Source organism: Furipterus horrens, unplaced genomic scaffold (assembly GCF_987537825.1).
Source record: "Furipterus horrens unplaced genomic scaffold, mFurHor1.1.pri manual_scaffold_8, whole genome shotgun sequence".
Taxonomy (NCBI): domain Eukaryota; kingdom Metazoa; phylum Chordata; class Mammalia; order Chiroptera; family Furipteridae; genus Furipterus; species Furipterus horrens.
In genome coordinates, this window is record NW_028327178.1 from 58,987,184 (window position 1) to 59,009,780 (window position 22,597).

Here is a 22,597-nt window from a genome sequence, read left to right on the forward strand (position 1 = left end):
CTTTTGGAAAGTCCACATTAAGTTGAGTAGATGGATTGTTTTGGTCAGCTTGACGTCTTGGGAATGCCCCACCTCACACCCCAGTGGGATTCTGCTGGTGAGTGCATTGCTATCCTGCTGCATTTGAGACTTTCTCTAATCTGTTCGCTTGTTAAGTGCTTCCTGAGGGTTTCCAATACACTCTGACTCTATACTTCACCATTTCTGTTACGGCTTGGCTACTCCCACAGTCAGTCAGGGTGCTAACTTCTTCCTATTAGCCAACCACATTTTATCAGTTCTACCTCAGGGCTATGTGCTGAATTTATTTTTCTCTCATTTCCAATGTCATCATCTTCATTTATCTCTCCTAAACTATTGCAACAAGCCCCCTTTCTTCTCTGCTTCCATTCATTCCTTCCTTCATCTGATTCTTGCACATCACTGTCAGATTAATTTTCTAGTAATAAAAATCTCATGATTGTATCTATTCTATTTCCCAAGCACCCATCTGACATTCTTTTATATAGTATTCCTGCCAAGTGGTCATCCAGCCCATTTCAGTTATTTTTTTATGCATTGCATTTCAATTTTAAACACATCTGTCTGTTATAAAGTTCTTATGTTGAGATCAAATATTTTTTCCTTCTATATACTCATTTTATGAATTTAATTTCCTCTTGCATATCTCTGAAGATGTTAAGAAAGTTTTCTAGGTTCTCCTTTGTTTACTAGATTAACTCTTCTCTCAGAGGTCAGATGCTTTGCTTTCTCATGCTCAGGCTTTTTATGAACCTGACTTTCCTCAAATGTCCTCTGAACCTTGATGGTTTTTTCATGTCTATAAAAATAATACTACATTGCTCAGTATTGGAGTCTGGTGTGGGTTTCCTCAGCAGTTCTGTAGTCACAGTACCAGCAGGAGGGCTCTCCCCTGAATGACTGGCTGCCTTGTGTGGGAAGTAGGTAAGCTTCCCTACAGAGCGTGTGCAGGGCTGGGGGGAGAGTAATGGAAGGTCTTAAGTTACTCAGTCTGTACTACTAAAAAGTATATATTTAACAAAAGTGGGGTAGGTAGAATATTCTAGTTATTCATTTAAATATTGTAGTGGGCTTTCAGTTATCACCGAGATCATTCAGTTTCTAAAAATCATACTTTTCTTATAGGGAATCAATTTTTATTTTTGTAGTGATTCTCAGAGCTCTCTCTATCCTTGTTTTAATTTGAATAATTGCTCTCTAGGCCTGCTGCACAGCCCTGAGAGTTATTTTTTTTTTGATGTTTCTCTCATGTTTCTTGATTTCCCATGTCTTTTTTGGTGATGGTGGGGTTCTTAGAGAACTTCTTTAAATAATTTCCTCAATCTGTGGATAGTAAAAACTTTTAGTTCTTGCATATATAAAAGTGTCTTTTTAAAAGAAAGATTTTACTTATCTACTTTTAGAGAGAGGGGAAGGAAGGGAGAAAGAGGGAGAAAAACATCGATGTCTGAGAGATACATTGATCGGTTACCTCTCGCACGCCTCCACCTGGGGCTCTGGTCCATATCCCATGCATGTCCCCTGACCAGGAATCGAACTGGTGACCTTTGGGTTTGCAGGCTGGCCCTCAATCCATTGAGTCATGCCAGCCAGGGCAAAAATGTCTTTATTTTTAATCATATTTGAATTATAGTCTAGTTGGGTATAAAATTCCAGGTTCCATCTAAACCTCCCTTAGAATGCATTTTTCAGTTTCTTTCCTTCAGTCTAGTGTTATTAATTAGAAGTGTTATGATAATTTGATAATATGTTTCTTGTTCCTTTATTAGTAACCCATTCTTTCTCTGAGAGATTTTAGTATCTTCTGTTGCCCCTTAGAATTCTGAGTTGTCATAAGAATGAGGCTTGCTGTGAGTCTTCTATCTTTTACCTTGTTTGTATTCCCTTTCACTATGAAGGTTCATGCTGCCAGGCCCCAGAAATTTTTATTTACCCTGCAATTAACCCTCTTCCCCTTATCTAACCATATTTCCTACTCTTTTCTGATATGACCAATAGAGCAACCTACCTCCCCACTGTCCCCGCAAGGGTCTCATGTTTCTTTTATATCATCTGTTTAGCAAATACAAATCAATGAGTAATGAAACTAGTGAATGAATTTTCTGTCTCTGTCCTTAGATTATGGTTTCCCAGACTTGACTGAGAAGGCAGATCCCATAGAAGACACCAGCCAGGGTCAAGAGGCATCAAGCCTCCCCGCTCCCTTGCCTAAGATGAACTTGGTGGAGCCACCCTGGCGTATGGCTCCTGGAGAGGAAGAAGAGGAAGATGAGGAGGATAAAGAGGAGGTAGAGAAGGAAGAGGAGGAGGAGGAAGAAGAACTACTGCCTGTGAACAGAGCCCATGAAGAAGCCCAAACTCAGGTCTACCACTTTTCTCCCACCAGCAGCAGCAGCCAGACTCCCCTGGCTCCCAAGCGTAGGCATGAAGATTCTGGGGACCAGGCCTCCTCAGGTGTAGAGGTAGGGAGCAGCATAGAGCCCAGCCTGTCACTACCTTCAGTCACCCCAAGTATAGTGACCCTGGGGGATCAGGACTTCACCAGCCAGGAGACAGGGGGCACAGTGCTACCAGCTGCAGGGTATGAGGTAGAGTTTGAGGCTCCTCAGGAGGCAAGTGAGGAGTTTACCGTGGGAATAGCTATGTTGGCTGGCAAGGAAGGGGAGGGGCTGTCCTCAGCCGCATTCCCTCAAGCAGAAGCCCCCAGTGGAGCTGAGACCCCACATGAAGACCCCCTTTACCCTGGAGCCTCAGCCACTTTTCCCCTGGCCCCCCAAGACATGGAGCTGACACCTTCCTCTGCTACCTTGGGACAAGAAGACCTCAGTCAGCAGCCCCATGAAAGGCAGGTTGCTGAAGCTCAATCCAGAATCCCCTGGGATTCTACTCAGGTAACGTGGAAGCGTGTGCAGGCCCTTGGCCTCCCTGGGGCTGCATGGCAGTGGGAGGCTTGCCAGGCTGAGGATAGAGGCCTGTGAATGGCCTTAGCAGAACTGTTGGGGATGCACACCTTATGGCCCAGCAGTGGGTGTCCTCACCACACTTAAATGCAAAGTAGAAGCTTTGAAAGGGTTTGGTGCCCTGGCCTGGTTTTCATTTGTTCAGGTGCTACTGCTGCTAGCCTTGGCTTCCACACTGCATATGACAGTGGTGAGAGTTTGTGCCTGATCTACGTTCTGTTCAGCTCTGTTTCTATGCCCACTACCCCGTGTGCAGTTGTCCTCTGCTCCTCCCCTCATCACCCCTACCCAGTACACACACACACACACACATACACACACACGCAGACACCCCAGTAGGAAAAGTAAGGGGCCCTTCATTTTCAGCCTGTGCATCTGACCCACAAGGAATGTTTTTCTTTGCTTACATAACATTAAAAACAAGTTTCTCTCTAGCTAGGGCAAGCCCTCTTTAGTCTGGCCCCTTAGGCACAGTTTCCTCTTCCTTTGTGTCACTCCTGGCCTCCTCCTCCCACTTGCTCTGTAAAGATATATGGGTTTGTGAACCTTGGGTTGGATCCTGGGCATTCACCTTGCAGAGGCTGTCAGCTCCCATCTACTTATCACAGACCTACATTTGGCCTTCACCCACTAGCTTCTCAGAAAAGTTTCTACCCATGCTGGCTCTAGATGCCTTTCCTTATGCCTTTGTAACTGTTACCCTTCTTTCTGTTTCATTGTACAGGTGGTCTGCAAAGACTGGAGCAATCTGGCTGGGAAAAATTACATCATTCTGAACATGACTGAGAACATAGATTGTGTGAGTGCAGAGCTAAGCTGAGGACCACAGGCTGAGATTGGCGGCAGGCGGGCGGAGAAGGGGCAGTGGGCAGGCCCTGGGGAATGGGCAATGGACAGGGTAGAAGGCTTAGTTCTTAACTAGGGGATGAACCCACCAACATCCAAGAAGACAGTGCTTTCATATTTCCAAACTTCTAAAGACTCTTTTGTTCTTGCCCCTCTTCATTTTTTAATTTAAAGGAATAGTTTTGCTTATGTGTGCAGTCTCTTAACTCTGAGGATATTGAAATAGTTTTAAAAAATCATTTCTCTCTGTAGGAGTTGCTTTCTCTGTTTCTTTGCTTCAGTTTCAGTTTTTCCACGTGCACTCTATCCTCAAATGTCTGGTAGCATTTGCCATCAGAAAGCTGGTTGGAACTTTTGCTCATGGTGGTGGAGTTTCTTAACTGTGGCTTCTCAGGAGGTGGTCTGGTTGGGTCATTTTATTTGAAAATTTCTAATCTCAGCATCTTTAGGTGCTTTCTGTTAGATGATTAGATTCTTTGAAAAGGGAACTTCTGTTCTCCTGGCAGGATAAGGGCTTGTTGCCAGTGTTCTCGGAGCCAGTGTCAGGAGCGGGCTGGGCGTCTCAATATTAGAAACATGTATGCATAAATATATTTTAGTCCCCTTGTTTTCAGCATGAGCCCCCTCCCACAATTGTGCCTGGTGTCCACTAGGTTAGAGACCCTCCGTTTTACCATTTTAAAGAATAAACTTCCAGTCTTCTAGGGGAAGGGATATTTGTCAGCTGTACAGTGTTGGGAAGAGGAACTAGGAATCCAGCTACTGCCTAAATAGACCTCCAAACAGTTTTTCTATATGTAGTACAATTTCATTTCTTCTTATAAAGGTAACCAGTGCTGCTCATTCCAGAGCATTTGGGAAGTTTGATAGTGTAAGTCTCATTGCTTCTCAGCTTTCTCTGTTTTGGCTTAGGATTAGACTCAGACTTGCTAAGTCAGGTAATTCTTTTTTTAAAAGTTTTTAAATTAAAAATTTTTTTTCACTTAAAGTTTACATTCAGTATTATTCTGTATTGGTTTCAGATGTACAGTACAGCAAAGTGGTTAGAAAATCATGTACTTTACAGAGTGATCCTCCCATGTTTCAAGCACCCACCTGGCTCAATACATAGTTGTCATGATATTATTGACTGTATTCCCTATACTGTAATCTACATCTCTGTGACTGTTCTGTAACTACAGATTTATACTGCTTAATCCCTTCACCTTTTTTACCCAGCCCCACTTTGAGGGGAGGAGATCCTCAGTCTGTTTTCTGTATCTATGAATTTGTTTCTATTTTGTTTGTTTGTTTTGTTCTTTAGATTACATATATAAGTGAAATACCATATGGTATTTATCATTCATTCTGACTTATTTTGCTTAGCATAACACCCTCTAGGTTCATCCATGCTGTTGCAAAAGCAAGATTTCATTCTTCTTTATGGCCAAGTAGTATTCTATTGTGCACCTGTACTGCAGCTTTTTTAATCCACTCATCTATTGTTGGGGCCTTGAGTTGCTTCCATGTCTTGGCTATTGTAAATAACACTGCAGTGAACATAGGGGTAAATATATTTTTTCAAATTAGTGTTCTCGGATTTCTTGGATATATTCCCAGGACTGGAATCACTAGGTCGTAAGACAATTCCATTTTGAAGTTTTTGAAGAACCTCTACACTATATTCCACAGTGGCTGCGACAGTCTGCAGCCCCACCAACAGTGCACTAGGGCTCCCTCTTCTCCACATCCTCGCCAGCGCTTGCGGTCTATTGATTTATTGCTGATGGTCATTCTTACAGATGTGAGGTGGTATCTCATTGTGGTTTTAATTTGCATTTCTCTGGTGATTAGTGATGATGAGCAAACTCTTCAGCTAAATCAGGATATTCTAACTCATCCATCCAGATTTTGTTGCTCTTGTCTCATGTTTGGTTTTGGTTTTGTCATTGAGGTTTTAAACTTAAAAAAAAAATTCTTTACTCTTGTTTAGTGGGTTTGGGAGAAAGTGAAAGTACATGCATACTGATGTATTTTAATCCATTGTAGTTATTATTCTTATTAATGCTCAAATGTCCTGCCTTTGGTCAGTGAAAGCCTCTTTGAATTGGCTTCTGAGACCTTTTGAGCAACCTATTAGTGTTTGGTAGTGTCCTTGCTTTCTGTTATAATAGATGTCCCAGGTTCATCTTGTATGTTCCCTCCTCCATATTCAGAACCAACATTTCTCCAAGCTCTTATTCCTTTTATTGAAAAATTGTACTTAATGACCACAGTAAAGGTACTGGGGACCCTTATATATTTGGTATGCATACTTGGACAATAAAGTCTAAAGATAATATATCTTTTCTCTTTCCAAATAACACAGATATTAAAATGCTTTCATTCTGTTTTCTCTGATTTTGTCTTGTGTGTTATTCTCACCTAATATTTGATGTCTGCCTAATTAGTCATTTTTTATGGTGGATATTTTGATTGTGGTAAAAAAACAACAAAATTTGCCATTTTAATAAGTTTTAAGTATATAGTTTTGTTATGTATATACACATTGTTGTGAAACAGATCTCCAGATCTTTTTAATCTTGCATAACTGTACCCATTAAACCAACCCCACTTTCTTTCTGCTCTCAGCCCCTGACAACCACCATTTTACTTTATGTCTCTATGACATTGACTACTCTAGGGACCTCACAGTGGATTCATATAGTATCTGTTTTTTTGTTACTGGCTTATTTCACTTAGCAGAATGTTTTCAAGGTCCATCCATGTTTTAGCATGTATCAGAATTTCCTCTTTAAGGCTAAATAATATTCCATTGTATAGGTAGACCACATTTTGTTTATTCATTCATCCATCAATGCATATTTTTGTTTCTTCCATCGCTTGGCTTTTGTGAATAATGCTACTATGAACATTAGTGTACAAATATCTCTTCCAGACATTGCTTTCAGTTCTTTTGGGTGTAGACCCAGAAGTGGAATCCCTGGATCATGTGGTGATTCTATTTTTAATAAGGGATCCAATTTCTCTACATCCTTACCAATACTTGTTATTTAATTTTTAATAGTTGCCATCCTAATGGGTGTGGCGTGGAATATCATCATGGATTTAATTTTCATTTCTCTGATGATTGGTAGTGTTGAGCATGTCATTATTTTTAATAGTAAATTCTTATTTTGCTTTATCAACATATTTATTCATTTCTTTGCTCATATGTCTTCTAATTTTCCCACTGCTTTCTTCTGGATTTAATTCCCTTCTTCCTGAAATATTGGGTTGGCCAAAAAGTTTGTTTAGTTTTTTTCCATAAAATACACATTTTTCATTTTCACCAATAATTTTATTGATTTAGATATTTTGGGTGTATTGGCTGTCTTCTGTGTGGTATAATGTTGATTGTTCTCAATTATTGTCTCTGTTTGATTACTATCAACTTCAACTGGTCTATCTAACCATGAAGCATCATCCAGCAATAAATCTCCAGCATGAAACTTCACAAAGCACTTATGACACGTTTGATCAGTACCTTCTTCATACACTGCACAAATCTTTTTTTGTGTTTCAGTTGCATTTTTACCTTTCTTGAAATAATAAAGCATACTATGCCAAAAATGTCGCATATTTTCTTCCATCTCCAATATTAAAATGGCTACAAAAAATTCACCAATTATTATAAATGTTTTTTAAATGCATGCTGATATGACAGTTGTCACAATACAATCTAACAAAATTGTTTTGAATGAAGTTAAAGACAACTAAGAGCTACTAGAGCCGTGTTATGAAAAAAACCAAACAAACTTTTAGACCAACCCAATATATCCTTTAGTGATTCTTTTTGCAAAGATGTCAGCCCTTATTTATATAAAATGTCTTTACTTCTCTCATTTTATTGTTGTAACTTTTAATTTCGATATAATTTTAAACTTACAGAAGAAATGGTACAAAGAAATCCATATGTTCTTCATACAGATTCACTAATTGTTAGCATTTTTTCAAACCAGTTGAGAACACTGGGGAATACAATTTTGGTTGACTTAGATCTGACATTTGTTTTTGACTAACTTTTGGCATCTGAATCCAAAAATCATCCCAGTTTTTTTCTGCCATGTCAACTTTTTAAGGTACAAGATACCCTCCCTTTGTCCCAAAAATCATACAAAATGTACATACAAAGGAATATAAAGAAAAAAAATTACCTGAATTTACTGTTTATTTAGAGTTATTATTCATATAAAGGATATATATTATTACTGTAAGTGAAATTGTGTAATAGTAGTAAAGTTCTGCTAATGTATTTTATCTTTTCAAACGACAGTCTAAGAAATGCCAAAATGAGATACATGAAAGAGTCTCCTTCAGTTGGCAAAGCTGCAACAAATTGCTTCATGAGACCCAATTTTATGTGCAGATGTGGGAATATAATGTTCTTTCTGTCAACAAGTGGCTCATGGAGAATGTTTGGATCACCAGGTTTGAGGCCAGATCTTGGAGGCCAATTAGACTCCACCCAATGCTTCTCATGAGCTCTGCTGTCCCACATACACAGAAAACAGGGATACTTGGTGTATCTGCATTGCTGACCAAGAAGGAAGCAGACCATTTGAAGGTCAACACAGATGATCCAATTGTGCTTGTGATATGGCAACAGATCAATGACTCTCTTTATGTCTTCATATTCTTCATGAAAACAAACTGAATAGCCAATTGGGCCTGCACCAAATAAATTGCCATTGTGGAGGAGGACACACTTCAAGCTCCGCTTTGAGCTATCAATGAACAGTAGCCATTAAGTTGTGTTATAGATTGGAATTCCCAATTCCTCCATTAAGTCATGTATGTTATGGCAATATACAAAACCACTGTCGCTTTGAAAGTACTGCAGAAATGCACTTTCTCTTGATCGAAAGTAGGATGCCTTCGCTTCTTTTTCAAGCAAGTTTTTCTTGTGCAGTCTTGATGCCAGAAGTTCTGAAGCCTCTTCAGATAGTCCCAAATCTCATGCCAAATCATTCAACTCATGCTGATCAAATCCCTTTTGAACTGAGTCATCTTCAATTTCAAAATCTACATTGTTGCTGTCATTTAGTTCTCCACCATACTCCTGTTTTTCGAAAGAGGGTGGTTCATTGAAAAGTGGCACTGGGATTTCAGCTGAATGAGGCACTGGGCGTATAGCTGATGGTAGACTAGGATACTCTATTTTACATTTATTTTTCTTGTCATATCCTGACATTTTTACTATGCAAAAGTAACTGTCACTTGAATGATCTCTGGGCTCTCGCCAAACCATAGGTATACCAAATGGCAAGTTATCACGTGTTTCCTTCGTCCACATCCATAAACTCTCGACACATTGCTTGCACACCTTGTGAGGGGCCCAAGACTTATCCTGATCACCAAGTTTTACTTTAAAATATGCAAAATAGGCTTGCCTGACAAATGTGCTGATGTTTGTCCTTTGGGAATGGTGAAACTACCACAGATACAACAAAACGAATCAGGGTTGTTTAGGCACTTATGATGAGAAATAGCAGAGGCAGACATGATCTGAAGGAAAGGAAATAAGTACGTATGTAAATAAAAAAATAAATTCTGCTAATTCCTTGGATACAGACAAGAACTCTGGCTACACTTCAGAATATGATTCACTATATAGAGCGGCACACAACCTCTCACCACACTGTCTCATGTGTAACTGAATAGCCTAGACAAGTGTGAACCTGTCACTGGTCTCCAATGTCATCCCCCGACCCCTCTCCACTCAAGGAAGGTTTGCTCTCAGCTAATAGGAGAGCACTAGTGCTTCCCTAGATCCAGGCTCAATCCAGCCTAGAGCTGTTGTATTAAGATAAGCTGTACAGAAGAAACTTGACGTGATAGAAGAATATTAACTGCAGTTTTGAAATCAGCATGCCTATTTAAGTCTAAAACAGCTGAAAAATAGAACTCAACAGGAATTATGTTAAAAATTGTTCCCCTGTGGAATAAGTTGAAGGCATCATTCCCTTTTGTTCCTACCCTAAGTATATTAGTAGTGTATTTCCTCAGAATAAGATTTTTTTTAGATAACCACAGTACAATTATCAAATTAGACCATTTACACTGATAGAAAACCTAATCTGTAGACCTTATTTATATTTTATCAGTGGTCCAGTAATATCTTTCTTAATTTTTATTTCCTCCTCATTCAGTATATAATCCAAAATCATGCATTGCATTTTGTTGTCATGTATGTCCCTTTAGTCTCTAATCTGAAACAACAGTTTCTCAGTCTTTCTTTGTGTTTAATGATATTGCATAAAAAGTCATGGGGCTATACAGAGAACACATCTTTAGAAAAAGATAGGGAGAAAAGTATTCATAGTTTTAAGGGTAAATCTTGAAAGTTAGAGTTTCAGTCTGAGGAATTTGATCTTCAAAATATAGAAAAAGCAATGAAGAGTCACTGGCTTTTATTTTACCTAAGATAACATAGGTTAGTTCACTTTCCACCTTTTGGTGTAGTTATACATTTGAAATATAATTAGTTTTATTTGTTTCTGTTTAATTTTAGTTTTTTCTCATCCTTGTTGATCTAATTCTGTTTTTTGAGTATGTAAAACATTACTGTGGTTCTAAATATCTAAATGATACACAAATGTATACTTAGAGAAACACTACTTTCCCACAAATCTCTTTCACTCCACCTCACCCACTCCTTTAGATAACCAATCTCATTAGTTTCTGGTTATCTTTCCTGGGTTTCTTTTTATAGAAATAAACAGATGATGTATAATTTCTTCTTTCTTTCTTGCAGAAAAAAATTAGTATACTATTAATATTTGAATTTGAAAATCCAAGATTAAGTGTTGGCAGGTTTGGTTTCTCCCAGGCCCTCTCTCATTGATTTGTAGATGACTGTCTTCTCCCTGAGTCCTCATATGATGCTTCCTTTGTTAATATCTCTGTCCTAATCTCATTTTGTAAAACAGCAACAACAAAACAGTCATTGGATTGGGGACCTCCCTAATGACCTCATTTTAACTTAATTATCTCTTTAAAGGACTTGTCTCCAAATACAGTCACATTCTGATGTGCTGGGAGTTAGGACTTCAACATACGAATTTGAAGGGGACACAACTCAGTCCTTAACAATATTCTTGCATTTTCCCCCTTAATAATATATTCTGGAAATCAGTTTATGTCAGTTTATGAGATCATTCTTAATCATTTTTTACAGCTGAATAAGAACTCTATTATGTTTGTGTACCACAGTTAATCAAATTTCCTTCATATGGGCATTTAGGTTGTTTCCAATATTCTGCAATTACTTCCATTGCTGCAATGAGTAATGTGTGCATGTATTTTTGTGTTGTTGGGACATATATTTAGAATAAATTATTAGAACTGAGATTGCATATGCAGTTTTTTAGATATTACCAAATTCCCAATTTCCTCTCACTCTTATTAGAAGTTTATTGGGCCTATTTTTCCACCTACAATGTCTTTTAATACACTTTCATATTTTCTTTGTCTTTAAAGTCTTTCTGATGCATTCTGGGTGATTTTCTAGCTTTAGCTAGAAATTTTTAACTCTCCTCAGTTGTGTCTAATCTTCTGTTTGACCCATCCATTGAGGCTTTAATGTAGATAACTTATATTTTTAGACTTTCTATTTGATTCCAGATTTCTTCCTTTTTAAATTTTGTTCTCTTGTTTCTGCATGGTTTCTATTATACTTCTTTAGTTATTTTACCTTTTTTAGAATCCTCACCCAAAGACATGCTTCTTGATTTTAGAGAGAGGAAGGGAGGGAGCAAGAGAGGGCGAGAAACGTCGATGTGAGAGAGAAACATTAATTGGTTACCTCTCATACACACACTGATGGGGGACCAAAACTGCACCTAGGCATGTGTCTTGACTGGGAATTGAACCTGTGACCTTTCGGTTTACAGGGTAATGCTCTAATCAGCTGAGCCACACTGGACAGGGTTTTAATTATTTTAAACATACTCATGACCTCTTTCATATTTAGTGACACCACATCTGTTTTTTTTAAAGTATATTTTATTAAGTTGTTACAGTAGTTCCAATTCTTTTCCCTTTTGCTCCCCTCTGCCCAGTACCCTCCTTCCCTCCAGCAATCTCACCCCCCTTAGTTCATGTCCATGGGTCATGCATATAAGTTCTTTGGCTTCACCCTTTCCTATATTATTCTTAACTTACCCCCGTCTATTTTGTACCAACCAATTATTCTTTTTAACCTCTGCACCATATCACCACCTCTCCCCCTTCCCCCTCCCAGCTGATAACCCTCCAAATGATCCCCATACCTATGATTCTATTCCTATTCTGGTTTGCTTAGTTGGATTTTGTATTTATTTTTTAGATTCAGTTGTTGATAGTTGTGAGTTTGTTGTCATTTTAGTGTTCATAGTTTTGATCTTCTTTTTCTTAAGTAAGTCCCTTTGACATTTCATATAATAATGGCTTGGTGATGATGAACTCCTTTAGCTTCACCTTGTCTGGAAAGCACTTCATTTGCCCTTCCATTCCAAATGATAGCTTTGCTGGATAGAGTAGTCTTGGTTGTAGGTTGCTTTTCATCTCATTGAATACTTCTTGCCAGTCCCTTCCTGCCTGCAAAGTGTCCTCTGAGAAATCAGCTGATAGTCCTATAGGCACCTCCCCGTAGGCAATTCTCTGCCTCTCTCTTGCCGCCTCCAGGACTCTGTCTTCATCTTTCACCTTTGGCATCTCAGTCATGATGCGTCCTGGTATGGTCCCCTCTGGGTCCAGCTCGCCCGGGACCCTCCGTGCTTCCTGGACCTGTATGTCCATCTCCTTCTCAAAATTTGGGAAGTTTTCCTCATTTTTTTCAATTCTTGCTTCCTCATTCTGCACTGGTTGGCTGTTTTTTTCTTCCTTACTTTCCAAATCATTGATTTGAACCCTGGTTTTCTTCCCTTCACAATTGATTTTGTGTGGATTTTCCTTCATTCCATTTAGCATAGCCTTCACTTCTCTTATGCATTTGCCGTACTCAAGTATATCTGTCAAGCCTGTGAGCATCTTTGTCACCAGTGTTTTGAACTCTGCATCTGTTAGGTTGTCTATCTCCTCATCTGTTAGGTTTGCTATCTCCTCGTCGCTTAGTTCTCCCACTGGAACCTTGACCCATTCCCACTCCTTATTCTGACAGGCTCCTGTGTTTGCCTCCACGTCCCAGGTAGAGCTGTCGCTCCTGTTACGTTTAAGGGGCAGAGCCTTAGGTATTTGTCAGTACAGGGTGACCCGTTTCACCATGTTGTGGTGCTGTATGTGGGGGAGGGGTCCTAGAGGGAACAATGCTGCCTGCCCAGTACTCTCCCCTTTTCCAGGCTCCTCTCCCACTTCGACACCAGACTGGTGCCCCTCTAGCTGCTGCCCTGGCCATCGTTCCCAGAGTGGGTGGGTATGTGGATGTTTTAGGACCATGTGGACCCTTTAAACAAGTGGACTCTGCAGAGACCAGCAGTTTCTTCCTCCACCCCAACCCCCACTGGTTTGCACAGTCAGAAGCAATGAGACTTGATTTTCCCCAGTGCTGGGACCCTGAGCTGCAAGGTCCAGTAAGGAGCTAGCATGCTCCCCAGGAGTCCCTCCTGGTTTTTTAAAACATGGGCTGTGCTTTTCGCCAGCCTGCTGCTGCCACTGCTGCCGCCGCCACCACACCGTGTCCTCTCTGCCCTGGCTCCGCCCCTCCTACCTGTCTGGATAAGTATTTCTTCTTTATATCTTTCTTTGCTGGACTTTCATGCAGTATGATTTTTTTGTAACTTCTTGTTGTTTCTAGTTTTGAGGTAGTTGTATTCCTCCTTAGTTGTGGAAGGAGATGCAGTAGTGACCACATCTTGGTATGTCAGTTCTCTTGTTGCATTTGTGCCTTATTCCCTCATATGAATCATAATTTATTGTGATCTCATCTTGAATCTCAGGTTGTGAAAGAATTTCTGCAGAGTGATTTGAGGGTACTTTCGGGAGTTCCAATAGTCTTAAAATAAATTTAATCTTATATCTTGGCTTGGATTTCTATAGCACAAAGGACTACAAGTTTAGATTCCATGGTGAAGTGTAAGCCTGGGGTTTTTAAGTGATTTTGGGTAATGCTTTTTTTCTCCTATCCATGCATACCTCTTAGAGCTCTTCCCCATGAGTGGGAAGTTTTTCAAGTCCCCATTTTACTGAAAGGGCTTCTTTTTGAGGTTCTATCCTGGTACTCTGCTCTAGTTCTTCACCTTTCCTGGGCCAGGAACACATATCCGGTCTCCATGTGAGCATTAAAAGTCAAGTCTCCAACTGCTGGATCCTATATCTGGGTCCTGGATGCCCAGGAATTACTGTGGCTTTAATGTCAGCTTACTTTTCTTGTTTTGAGTTCCCTCTATTTCTGCCTCCTTTGGGCTGGAGGTGGGACATGCTTTTAGAACCATCTTCATTGTTTTGTTGTGTTTTACCTGGTATTTATGTATGTAGCAAGGTGGGAGAGCAGAGCTTTCATAAATTCCATCTGCCATATTGCCAAAAGACAAAATGATCTGATAGCTAATGGTATGTCCCTTCCGGTTTGCTGTAAGGACCATACCAGTGGAGCTGGAGCACCTATAGTGAGAGAAACTGTGTGATTTGTGAGAAGGATCATCTGCCCAAGAATCAGCAGGGAAGATAGTTTATACCCATGAGTGTACTGCACTTAAGAAAAGTTCTAATGACTTATACACCCAGAAAAGCACACAGATCTTGAAGTATACAGCTTAATGGATTGCCTGGCTGAAGCCCACAGGCCCACAATATCAGTTCTGGGAGTGTGATGACTATTCATATTTCATACCATTGATTCTGTAGGTAGAAATTGAGGGTTAGTGTCCTGGGAGAGAAGCACTGGCTTTGCAATCTAAATAATGTGGGTTCAAATCCTGGTTCTGACATTTATCAGCTCCATGACTTTTAGCAAGAATTGCACCTCTATGAGTCCATCTGAAAATGTGGGCATTTGGCTAATAGCCTGGGCTTACTGTGACGATTTAAACGAGGCAGACAGTTCGACCCAGGAAAATGTGAGGCATGCACACATAGTGGAGCATAGGGCTGTAGTACGGGCGGAGGCACTGCTGGTGGCAGGGGGTGTTTTTTGGTTTATTTTTTTGTTTTTGTTTTGCAAGCAGTGGGGCTGCTGGGTCCCAGTGCATTCACTGTGTACCCTGCTCAGACAGGTGTGGGCTTGCACCCCTTCCCTACACATATACATACACACACGTGAAGATGGTAAGAACCATTTCAGGAACTAGGACTTTTTACTGCATATGGCAATCTCCAGGCACCAGTCTTCTTCCAAATTTAAAACTCAGTTGAGTGTCTGTTACACTAGTGAGTGTCAAGGCTTGAACCTAAATCTGATATTTGCCATGGTAATGAGAAACTTTACCCTGGTGGCCTTCAGGTTGACATGACATCCAGGGAAAGCTCATTAGCTGGGGCTCTAGCAGAAAGGTGACTAGGAATGCTAGGGGTTGCAGAGGGTGGCCTGGTGAAATGCCTTTGCCTTGCGGCAGCCCTGGCTCACACCTTCACAGCAGGGCACTCCAGAGAGCTGAGCAGCTGGCAGAGGGGTATCTGGCTGGGAGCTTTGGAGGCCAGGAGCAGGAAATTGTTGACTTCCAAGGTACAGGAGGGAGAAAGCTGCTGGAGAGGAGCTGAGGGTTGGGGGAAGTGGGATGGGCAGCAGCCACAGGGCCAAAGGAGGGTCTCTTCTCAGATGGGGCTTGGTAGGGTCAGTGGCAGGCTGGGAGCCAGAGGCAGGGTCTTGGCCCCCAGCCACATGCAGCCTTAGCTCCTGCCACTCACTGCATGCCTGCTCAGTGCCAGCCTCTTGCTTTAAAAAAAAAAATGTAATTACACATATACAAGGTCAAGAAAATCTAAACAGTACAAGAGAGTGTCAGATGAGAAAGAAGAGTCCTTACACCTCTGCTCTTGCTCCCAGCCCTGCTTTCCAGGGGGAGGAAGTTACCATTTTGACCATCTCTGTTTAGTTCTTCTGGTCACCACTACCACCATTAAAGTACTGAGACATCTTTCTTGATTCCCCAACTTTGGGCTGTATCTCTGCAATGACAGATGAGAGACGAACACAGTTATACTGCTTTTCACTGTCCTTCTGGTCTTTGGTGGCTGTATGACTGTAAACATCTTTTGGTCCTTTACCTCCACACCCCATGCACTGTACACTAGAACAGACAGGCACCACGAACAGTCTTCCATACTCCTTCATATGCTACATACCCATTTCCTGGACTTGTCATCATATGTGGGTGTATCTGTACCCACAGCTCAACTGCAAGTATCCCTGGATAGGTCCCACACCTTCCTCATGGGACAAACCAAGGTGGGAAGGAGCACTTGGGTGCTTGTAGGGAACAATGCATAGTTCCTCCTGAAGACCAAGCTCATAGCTTCTTGAGTGGTCCAGAGCAGCTCCCTCTGGAATAGCCAGATGCCTTTCCCAGTGTTTTGCTGATGGGTGGAGGTTGGAGAGGGGGCTGGGGTGATTAGAGCTGTCTTCCTGAGCATAGGCTCTGTTTTTGCCCTGTAGGAGGTATTTCGGCAGCACTGGGGGCTACAGCTCCTGGCCCTGGTGGAGGAGGTGCTACCCCGCCATGGCAGCGGCCACCATGGGGACTGGCATATCTCCCTGAGCAAGCCCAGTGAGAAGGAGCAGCACCTTCTAATGACCTTGGTGGGCGAGCAGGGTGAGCTGGGGGACACCCACAGGAGGGGGGTATTGACATGTCTGGGGAGAGGGTCCAGGAGGGCATTGGGAGGCAGACCAAATCAGTATAAGTTTCAAGGCCATGGGAGCACTCCTGCAGAACTGTGGGAAAGTGCAGCCAGGGCTTTTGGATGTGGGATGGGCTTTTAGGATAGCAGGATGAGGTGCTGCTTAGACTCTCTAGTTTAGGGTCTGTTAGTACCAACAAGCTGGGAGGTAGGAGGAGGAGGAAGGTGGGAACATTGTGAATAAGAGGGGAAGATGTGTGGTTTCAGCACAGGTGCCAGACAGTAGCCCTGTATACTTTGTGGTGGGCTGAGAAGGGGTGTGTTTTGAATGTGGCCTTAAGGAGCTGTGGAAGTGACCTCCTGGTATCACATCTGTCAGTAGGCAGTCACTGAATCTTTTAATGAGTCAACCAGTGGGCAGCAAGCCGAGTTGTCATGCATGTGCTATGAGATCTGTGAGTGGTCAGGAGCCAGGGAATAAAGCTCTAGAAGTAGAAGCTCAGATCAGAGTCTGTCCAAAGGACCAGGAGTCCTCAGGGAGAGTGCCTCAGTGGCCAAGGCTGTGCTGATGATGATGTCTCCCTCCAGGAGTGGTGCCCACTCAAGATGTTCTTTCCATGTTGGGTGATATCCGCAGGAGTCTGATGGAGGTAAGAGGCCAGGGGCAAGTTCTCCTCCTGTTCCTTAAAATTCTGGGAAGAGGGCTGCCTGTGTCATCTGGTACAAAGGACCAAAAAACAGACTCTTGCTCTGTAGCTCTTCCTTTCAGGTCTCCTAAGACACAGTTCCCATGGGAGAGAGTGTGTACGAGCACTTAACTACCAACCACACTGTGCATGTGACAGTCAGGGGCAGAAAGTGTCTGAGGGGCGGGTGATGATCAGGAGAGGACTCAGAGGGAAGGACGCCTCTGAGGGGAATTTTGACAGGTAGGTGGGAGTTTTGGGGGTAGACAGTGGGAGAAACACCATATCTGGCCAAGGAATTGTTTAGAAGCCTGGTGGGTGGGAGCATGTGCTGTAGCTTCAGAACCACAGGGGAAAGCACAAGCGGTCTGGATATTCCTTCAGAGATCATGGGAGTCAGCAGTGCTTTGCCAGCTGAGGTTGAGGGGTGGGGCTCAGGGCACAGCAGAGAGCCCTGCCTTCTGGAAATTCACCCCTGACCAGCTTCTGGCCCATCCTGGACACCTTGACTGAGGAGACAGGCTTGCTACAGAGTGGAGCAGAGCCATGGTCGATGGGAGGGGCAGGTCCACATTGCTTCCTGCTCCTTATTCTACTTCCCTTCTTGAGGACAGTTACCATCTCTACCAAAATCCCTTTTACTTACTGTGAAATGCAATGATCTGTCGTCAGTCCTCCTTGTTGAGGGGTATGCAGTATTTGACAATAAAGATGAGCTGTGCATGGCTGTGGTCCTGCCTCATCTACAACATGCAAAGATGAGGGGTGCATTCTGTGGGAATTCAGTTTTTTTTGATTAGCTTATTGAATGCTTATGGAGTGCCAGACTGTGCTCTGTTCCCTCACCGCCCCCAGCCCAGGGCTTGTGAGCATTAAATGAGGCACCCTATTGAGTGGTCTTGGTACCCCATTTAAGGTTAGAGCTGAAGCCCAGGGAAGGTGGTGACTCCCCTGAGATTACACAGCTAGTAGCTTTGGACCAGGCCTGAATGACTCAAGACTCAGGTCTTTCACCATGATGCTGTATCTATACTAAGGGATGTTCTGGTTATAAATGTCTAGGTTTGTGTACCCTGAGAGCTGGTAGAAACAGGCTGGCCTTAACTTTTTTTATAGACCTTCCTGCCTCTTTTACCAGCTCATGGGTATTCTGGCTTTACTGGATACTTCATACTATCTGAGATAGCCAAAGGCATGTTGGGCCTTTGGAAATTTATTAGTGGACAAATTTATCTAGTTCTAGCAAGAAAAATGGATGCTTGATAACTTAAAAAGTCAATAGAGAAAAATACTGGAAACATAAAGGTGGTTCACAGAAACCAAAGAAGAGCTGAATATCTGGCATTAGAAAGGAGTACAAGGCAGAAAGAACACTCCCAGCTCTATGCACCAGGAGCCAGGAAAGAGCACCTTCACCCTCGCACCTGTCTTCCGAGGAGGGAGTCTTACCTTCTTTGCTCCCATTCTGTCTGGATGCTGATTTGTGGAGAGAACATTTGCTGGGCTGAGTCAGGGCACAGCAGCCTCTGGTCCAGACAGAGTAAGCAGGCCCACCCGAGACCACCTGCACTGTGGGAGTGGGGCTAGGCAGCTAAATACTACTGGTGACCTACTCCAGTGGGAAAAGGAAGCCCATGATGTGCACTGTCCCCAGCATCCCTTGCACTGTCTCTGGCCCATAATGGCCAGGATAATACCAGAATACCCCACTCCAAGGTGGAAGCTGTGTCTCAGGAGCCTAATTCAGCGGTGGTGTTTGGTGGAGGATGTGTGGCAAGGAGCTCACAGCTGCCTTTGTCTTTTTTTTTTTTTTTTTTAACTGGTGAGACAGGTGTGGGGACTCTTTATCAAGTTTGGTTCATGACTGGCAGCATGGGAAGGCAGTCTCAGGGGGTCAGGGCCACAACTAGGTGGATTTAGAATCAGACCTCTGTTCCAACAGGATCAGGGTCAATCAGAGCCATGGTGGGGATGTGAGGGGGAGGCAGAGAATGGAGAAGTGGGGTAGAGAGGCTTGTAGCTGCCCCCAGGTGAACAGGGTGGGCACAGGGCAGAATGAGTCTCTCTTGAACACAGATCTAAACTTCTAAGGGAGCTTCAGGAGCTAGAAGTGTGCCAACTCCTCAAAGCTTGTCCCTGTTCCTAAGCTCCAACCCCATGGCCCCATGCGGGTGGGAGCCACATCACCCCAGGACCTCAGCTGAGGAGCCTGTCCCCTCCCACCCTCAGATTGGCATCCAGAACTACTCCACAACAAGCAGCTGCCAGGCCCGGGCCAGCCAGGTGCGTAGTGACTACGGGACGCTCTTTGTGGTGTTGGTGGTCATCGGTGCCATCTGTGTGATCATCATCGTGCTGGGCCTGCTCTACAACTGCTGGCAGCGCCGGCTGCCGAAGCTCAAACATGTGGTGAGCGTGGGGGCAGGTGGGGCAGAGGTCCTGGGTTGGGGACAGTGCTGGTGGAGATGGGAGTGCCCAGCAAGCTTATCTGGAGACTCAGTGTCTTCATCTTATGTGGGCTGGCAGTAGTTGTCCTGGGATGGGGTACTAAGGCTGAGGCCACTTGTCCAGTGTTCGCATCTCAGTCGACCTTCTGTGCAGGGCGCTAGCCCCAAACACAGGAGCCCTCCATGGCACCAGCCTGTCCTGGGGCAGAGTAGCCCTGCAGGTCTGAGCTCATCTGGATGTTTCACCAGAGAAGCCCTGGGTCAGCACTACTCAGGGGTCAAGATAATACTCCCCACACAGGAGAGGCAAGACTCCCATTTTTCCCAGGAGTTCCCCGGAGCCTCTGTAAGGAGGCTGTTAGGGGGATCAGCTAGTGTCCTGGGGGCCACGAGCTTGTTTAGTCAAAGGATCAGAATTATTTTAAGGAAGGAGTTGGGGCTGTGGGAACATAACAGAAGGGCAGAGCTATCTGTCGAGGGTCTCTAGGGTTCCCTGTGTAGGGTTTTACAGACGGGGGAAGGAACAATGAAATGACTCGTTCAAGGTCACTGACCGGGGCATGGAGAGGCAGCTGTGGGTTGGGCAGGGGCAGGGCTGGGCCGGGGGCGCTCACCCAGCAGCACGGTCCCGGCCCGCAGTCGCACGGTGAGGAGCTGCGCTTCGTAGAAAACGGCTGCCACGACAACCCCACGCTGGACGTGGCCAGCGACAGCCAGTCGGAGATGCAGGAGAAGCAGCCCAGCCTGAACGGCGGCGGGGTCGTCAACGGCCCGGGGGGCTGGAGCGCGTTCATGGGGGCCAAGCGGGACCCTGAGGACTCGGACGTGTTCGAGGAGGACACACACCTGTGAGGGCGTGAGCCGGCCGCGCCACGACGAGCAAGAAGGACCCAGGGCGCACAGCAGCGACCCTTACCTCCCGGCCACCGCCCCCTACAGCCTGGTTCCCCCCAACCTGGTCCCAGGGGCTGGCTCCTTCCGCCTCCCCGCGAAACAGCCTTGGCATAGCCTTTTCCACCCCACCCGACGTCCTGAGGGGCCGGTCCCGGGAGCACCCCCACCCCCCCGCCCCCATTAAAACTGCCCGGAGCCCACGCCGGGCCCAGACCGTCCGCCTGCCAGACTAGTTTTTGCTGCGGGGTGGGAGGGCTGAGCGGGAGGGAGGGGTGGGGCGGGCGTGCCGTTTCCGTGAGCTCGGAATTGCCCAAGTCGCTGTCGCTTTCGCTGCCTCCGCTTCCCGTGGCAGGTCCACGCCTTTCCGCTCGTCCACGCCACAGGTAACAGCGCCTTCACGCCTGCGGGAAGGGGGAGGTGTGCCGAGCGCGGCGAGGGCCCGCCGCCCCAGAGCTTGTGCGCCCTCGGAGTGCCTGCAGCTCCTGGCGTGCCGGAGGCCGCCTGGCACCAGCAGCTGACCCACCGCAGACCGCTCGCCGCCGGGCCGCCGGGGAGTCGGGGCGGGGGCCGGGTGGTCACAGCAGCCCTACAGGGGCGCGCGACGGCGGGGTGGTTCCAGGGAACAGGACCGCCACTGAGGCCCGGAGGAGGAGGCGGCGGAGAGGGGGTTCGCCCTGAGTACTCTGCGCTGACGTTAGGCCGGGGCGGGCCTGGGACTCCTGAGGTGGGACCTCTCTGATGCCCGTGCATCTGGCATTGGGAAAACGTAGGGCCGAGATTCAACCTCTGGTCACTGGAGATGCAGAAATTAATACATGCAGCTAAAGCAAATATGGCCCTGAAATCGCTATCCACATGGTTCTGGAGGGTAGGAGAGGGCGCCCTGTTGGGATGTGGGGCCCCTCTTTTTCTTGGCCCTTCCTTCCCCATTACTTATTCCCACAGCTTTCCTGAGTCCCTCTCACGCATCAGGTGCCACCTAGGAGTTAGTTGATAATTCCCAAAGCTGAATGCTACTCAGCATTCCCTGGTCCAACCTGGATGTTCCCCAGTGCTGCCTTACTCAGTGATGTCTCCACCACCATCCATGGTGACCCCCTTACCTCGACATTGCATCACTCATTGTACCTGTCTTCTGACTTTTGCCTTCTAGAATCTTTCTGCTTCCTAGCATACTTCCACAGCACCAGGATGTCTACAGGCGGCTTCCTCCTTGGTTCCCCTGCCTACAGCCTCCCCCAGCCAACCTACTGCCCCAAGCCGCTAGAGGGTCCTGGCTGAAGCAGAGCTCCTATAACTTCCTCTCTCCCAAATGCCTACAGGCCAGAGTCTCACCCTCTTCAGCTTTGGGTCCTGGCTTCTGACGCTCAGGGTCTGCCTTTTGTGTTCCCACCTCCACACCATGTCTGCGCTGGTGTGTCTGTCATCTGCCCTCATCTGGGGGAGGCTTCTTTCAGCCAAAAAGAATGTCTCCCCTCCTTCCACTTCCACAGATCTTCCCTCCCAGACTGTGAGCCTGTCTTGACCCAGGCTCTGACCTCCCCTGTCCCTGCCCAGGTACCTACTGGAGCAGTGAAATATTGTTAGGAATGTATGTGACAAGTGGGACATCACTCCCTTGTGAGTGCCAGCTGAGTAGGTGGTCAGAGTGGGTGAAGCTGTTGCTTCAGTCCTGACTGCTGCCTCCTGGTACTCCCTTCTCTACCTCAGGTAGTACACCTACCTGTATGAGCATGAGGAGCTGGTACTCTACCTCTGGCCAATGGTGAGGGAAGGGAGCAGGGGCGGTGGGTGTATGTGTGTACATGCGTGCAGGGGCTCTAAGGCATGTGTACACATTTGCAAACAGCCTTGCGTCCTCTCTTTTCCTTGCCCCTACACCCAGTCAGGAAGTACTCTGAGCTCTACTTTCAGAACCTGTTCTCTGCCCTGTCAACTTCTCACCTCCACTGTTCCTGCCCATCCCACC

General features: G+C 44.9%; 1 protein-coding gene and 1 long non-coding RNA gene across 2 annotated transcripts in view; one reads left to right on the top strand and one right to left on the bottom strand.

Annotated features, from left to right (window-relative positions):
- Window positions 1-20,846, top strand: part of PODXL2 (podocalyxin like 2) — a 63,388-nt gene extending 42,542 nt beyond the window's left edge. Inside the window, exons 3-8 of the mRNA XM_090285901.1 lie at window positions 2,140-2,912; window positions 3,706-3,780; window positions 16,417-16,573; window positions 17,190-17,251; window positions 19,517-19,696; window positions 20,374-20,846. Coding sequence (XP_090142027.1) covers window positions 2,140-2,912; window positions 3,706-3,780; window positions 16,417-16,573; window positions 17,190-17,251; window positions 19,517-19,696; window positions 20,374-20,586 — 1,460 coding nt within the window. The 3' untranslated portion in view covers window positions 20,587-20,846. The remainder of the gene's footprint in view (window positions 1-2,139; window positions 2,913-3,705; window positions 3,781-16,416; window positions 16,574-17,189; window positions 17,252-19,516; window positions 19,697-20,373) is intronic.
- Window positions 16,957-20,785, bottom strand: LOC150002995 (uncharacterized). Its single transcript, XR_016512737.1, has 4 exons — window positions 20,349-20,785; window positions 18,737-18,813; window positions 17,934-18,059; window positions 16,957-17,318 (listed from the first exon to the last, which is right to left on the bottom strand). It is a non-coding gene; the product is annotated as an uncharacterized LOC150002995 (long non-coding RNA).
- Window positions 20,847-22,597: the final 1,751 nt, after the last annotated feature.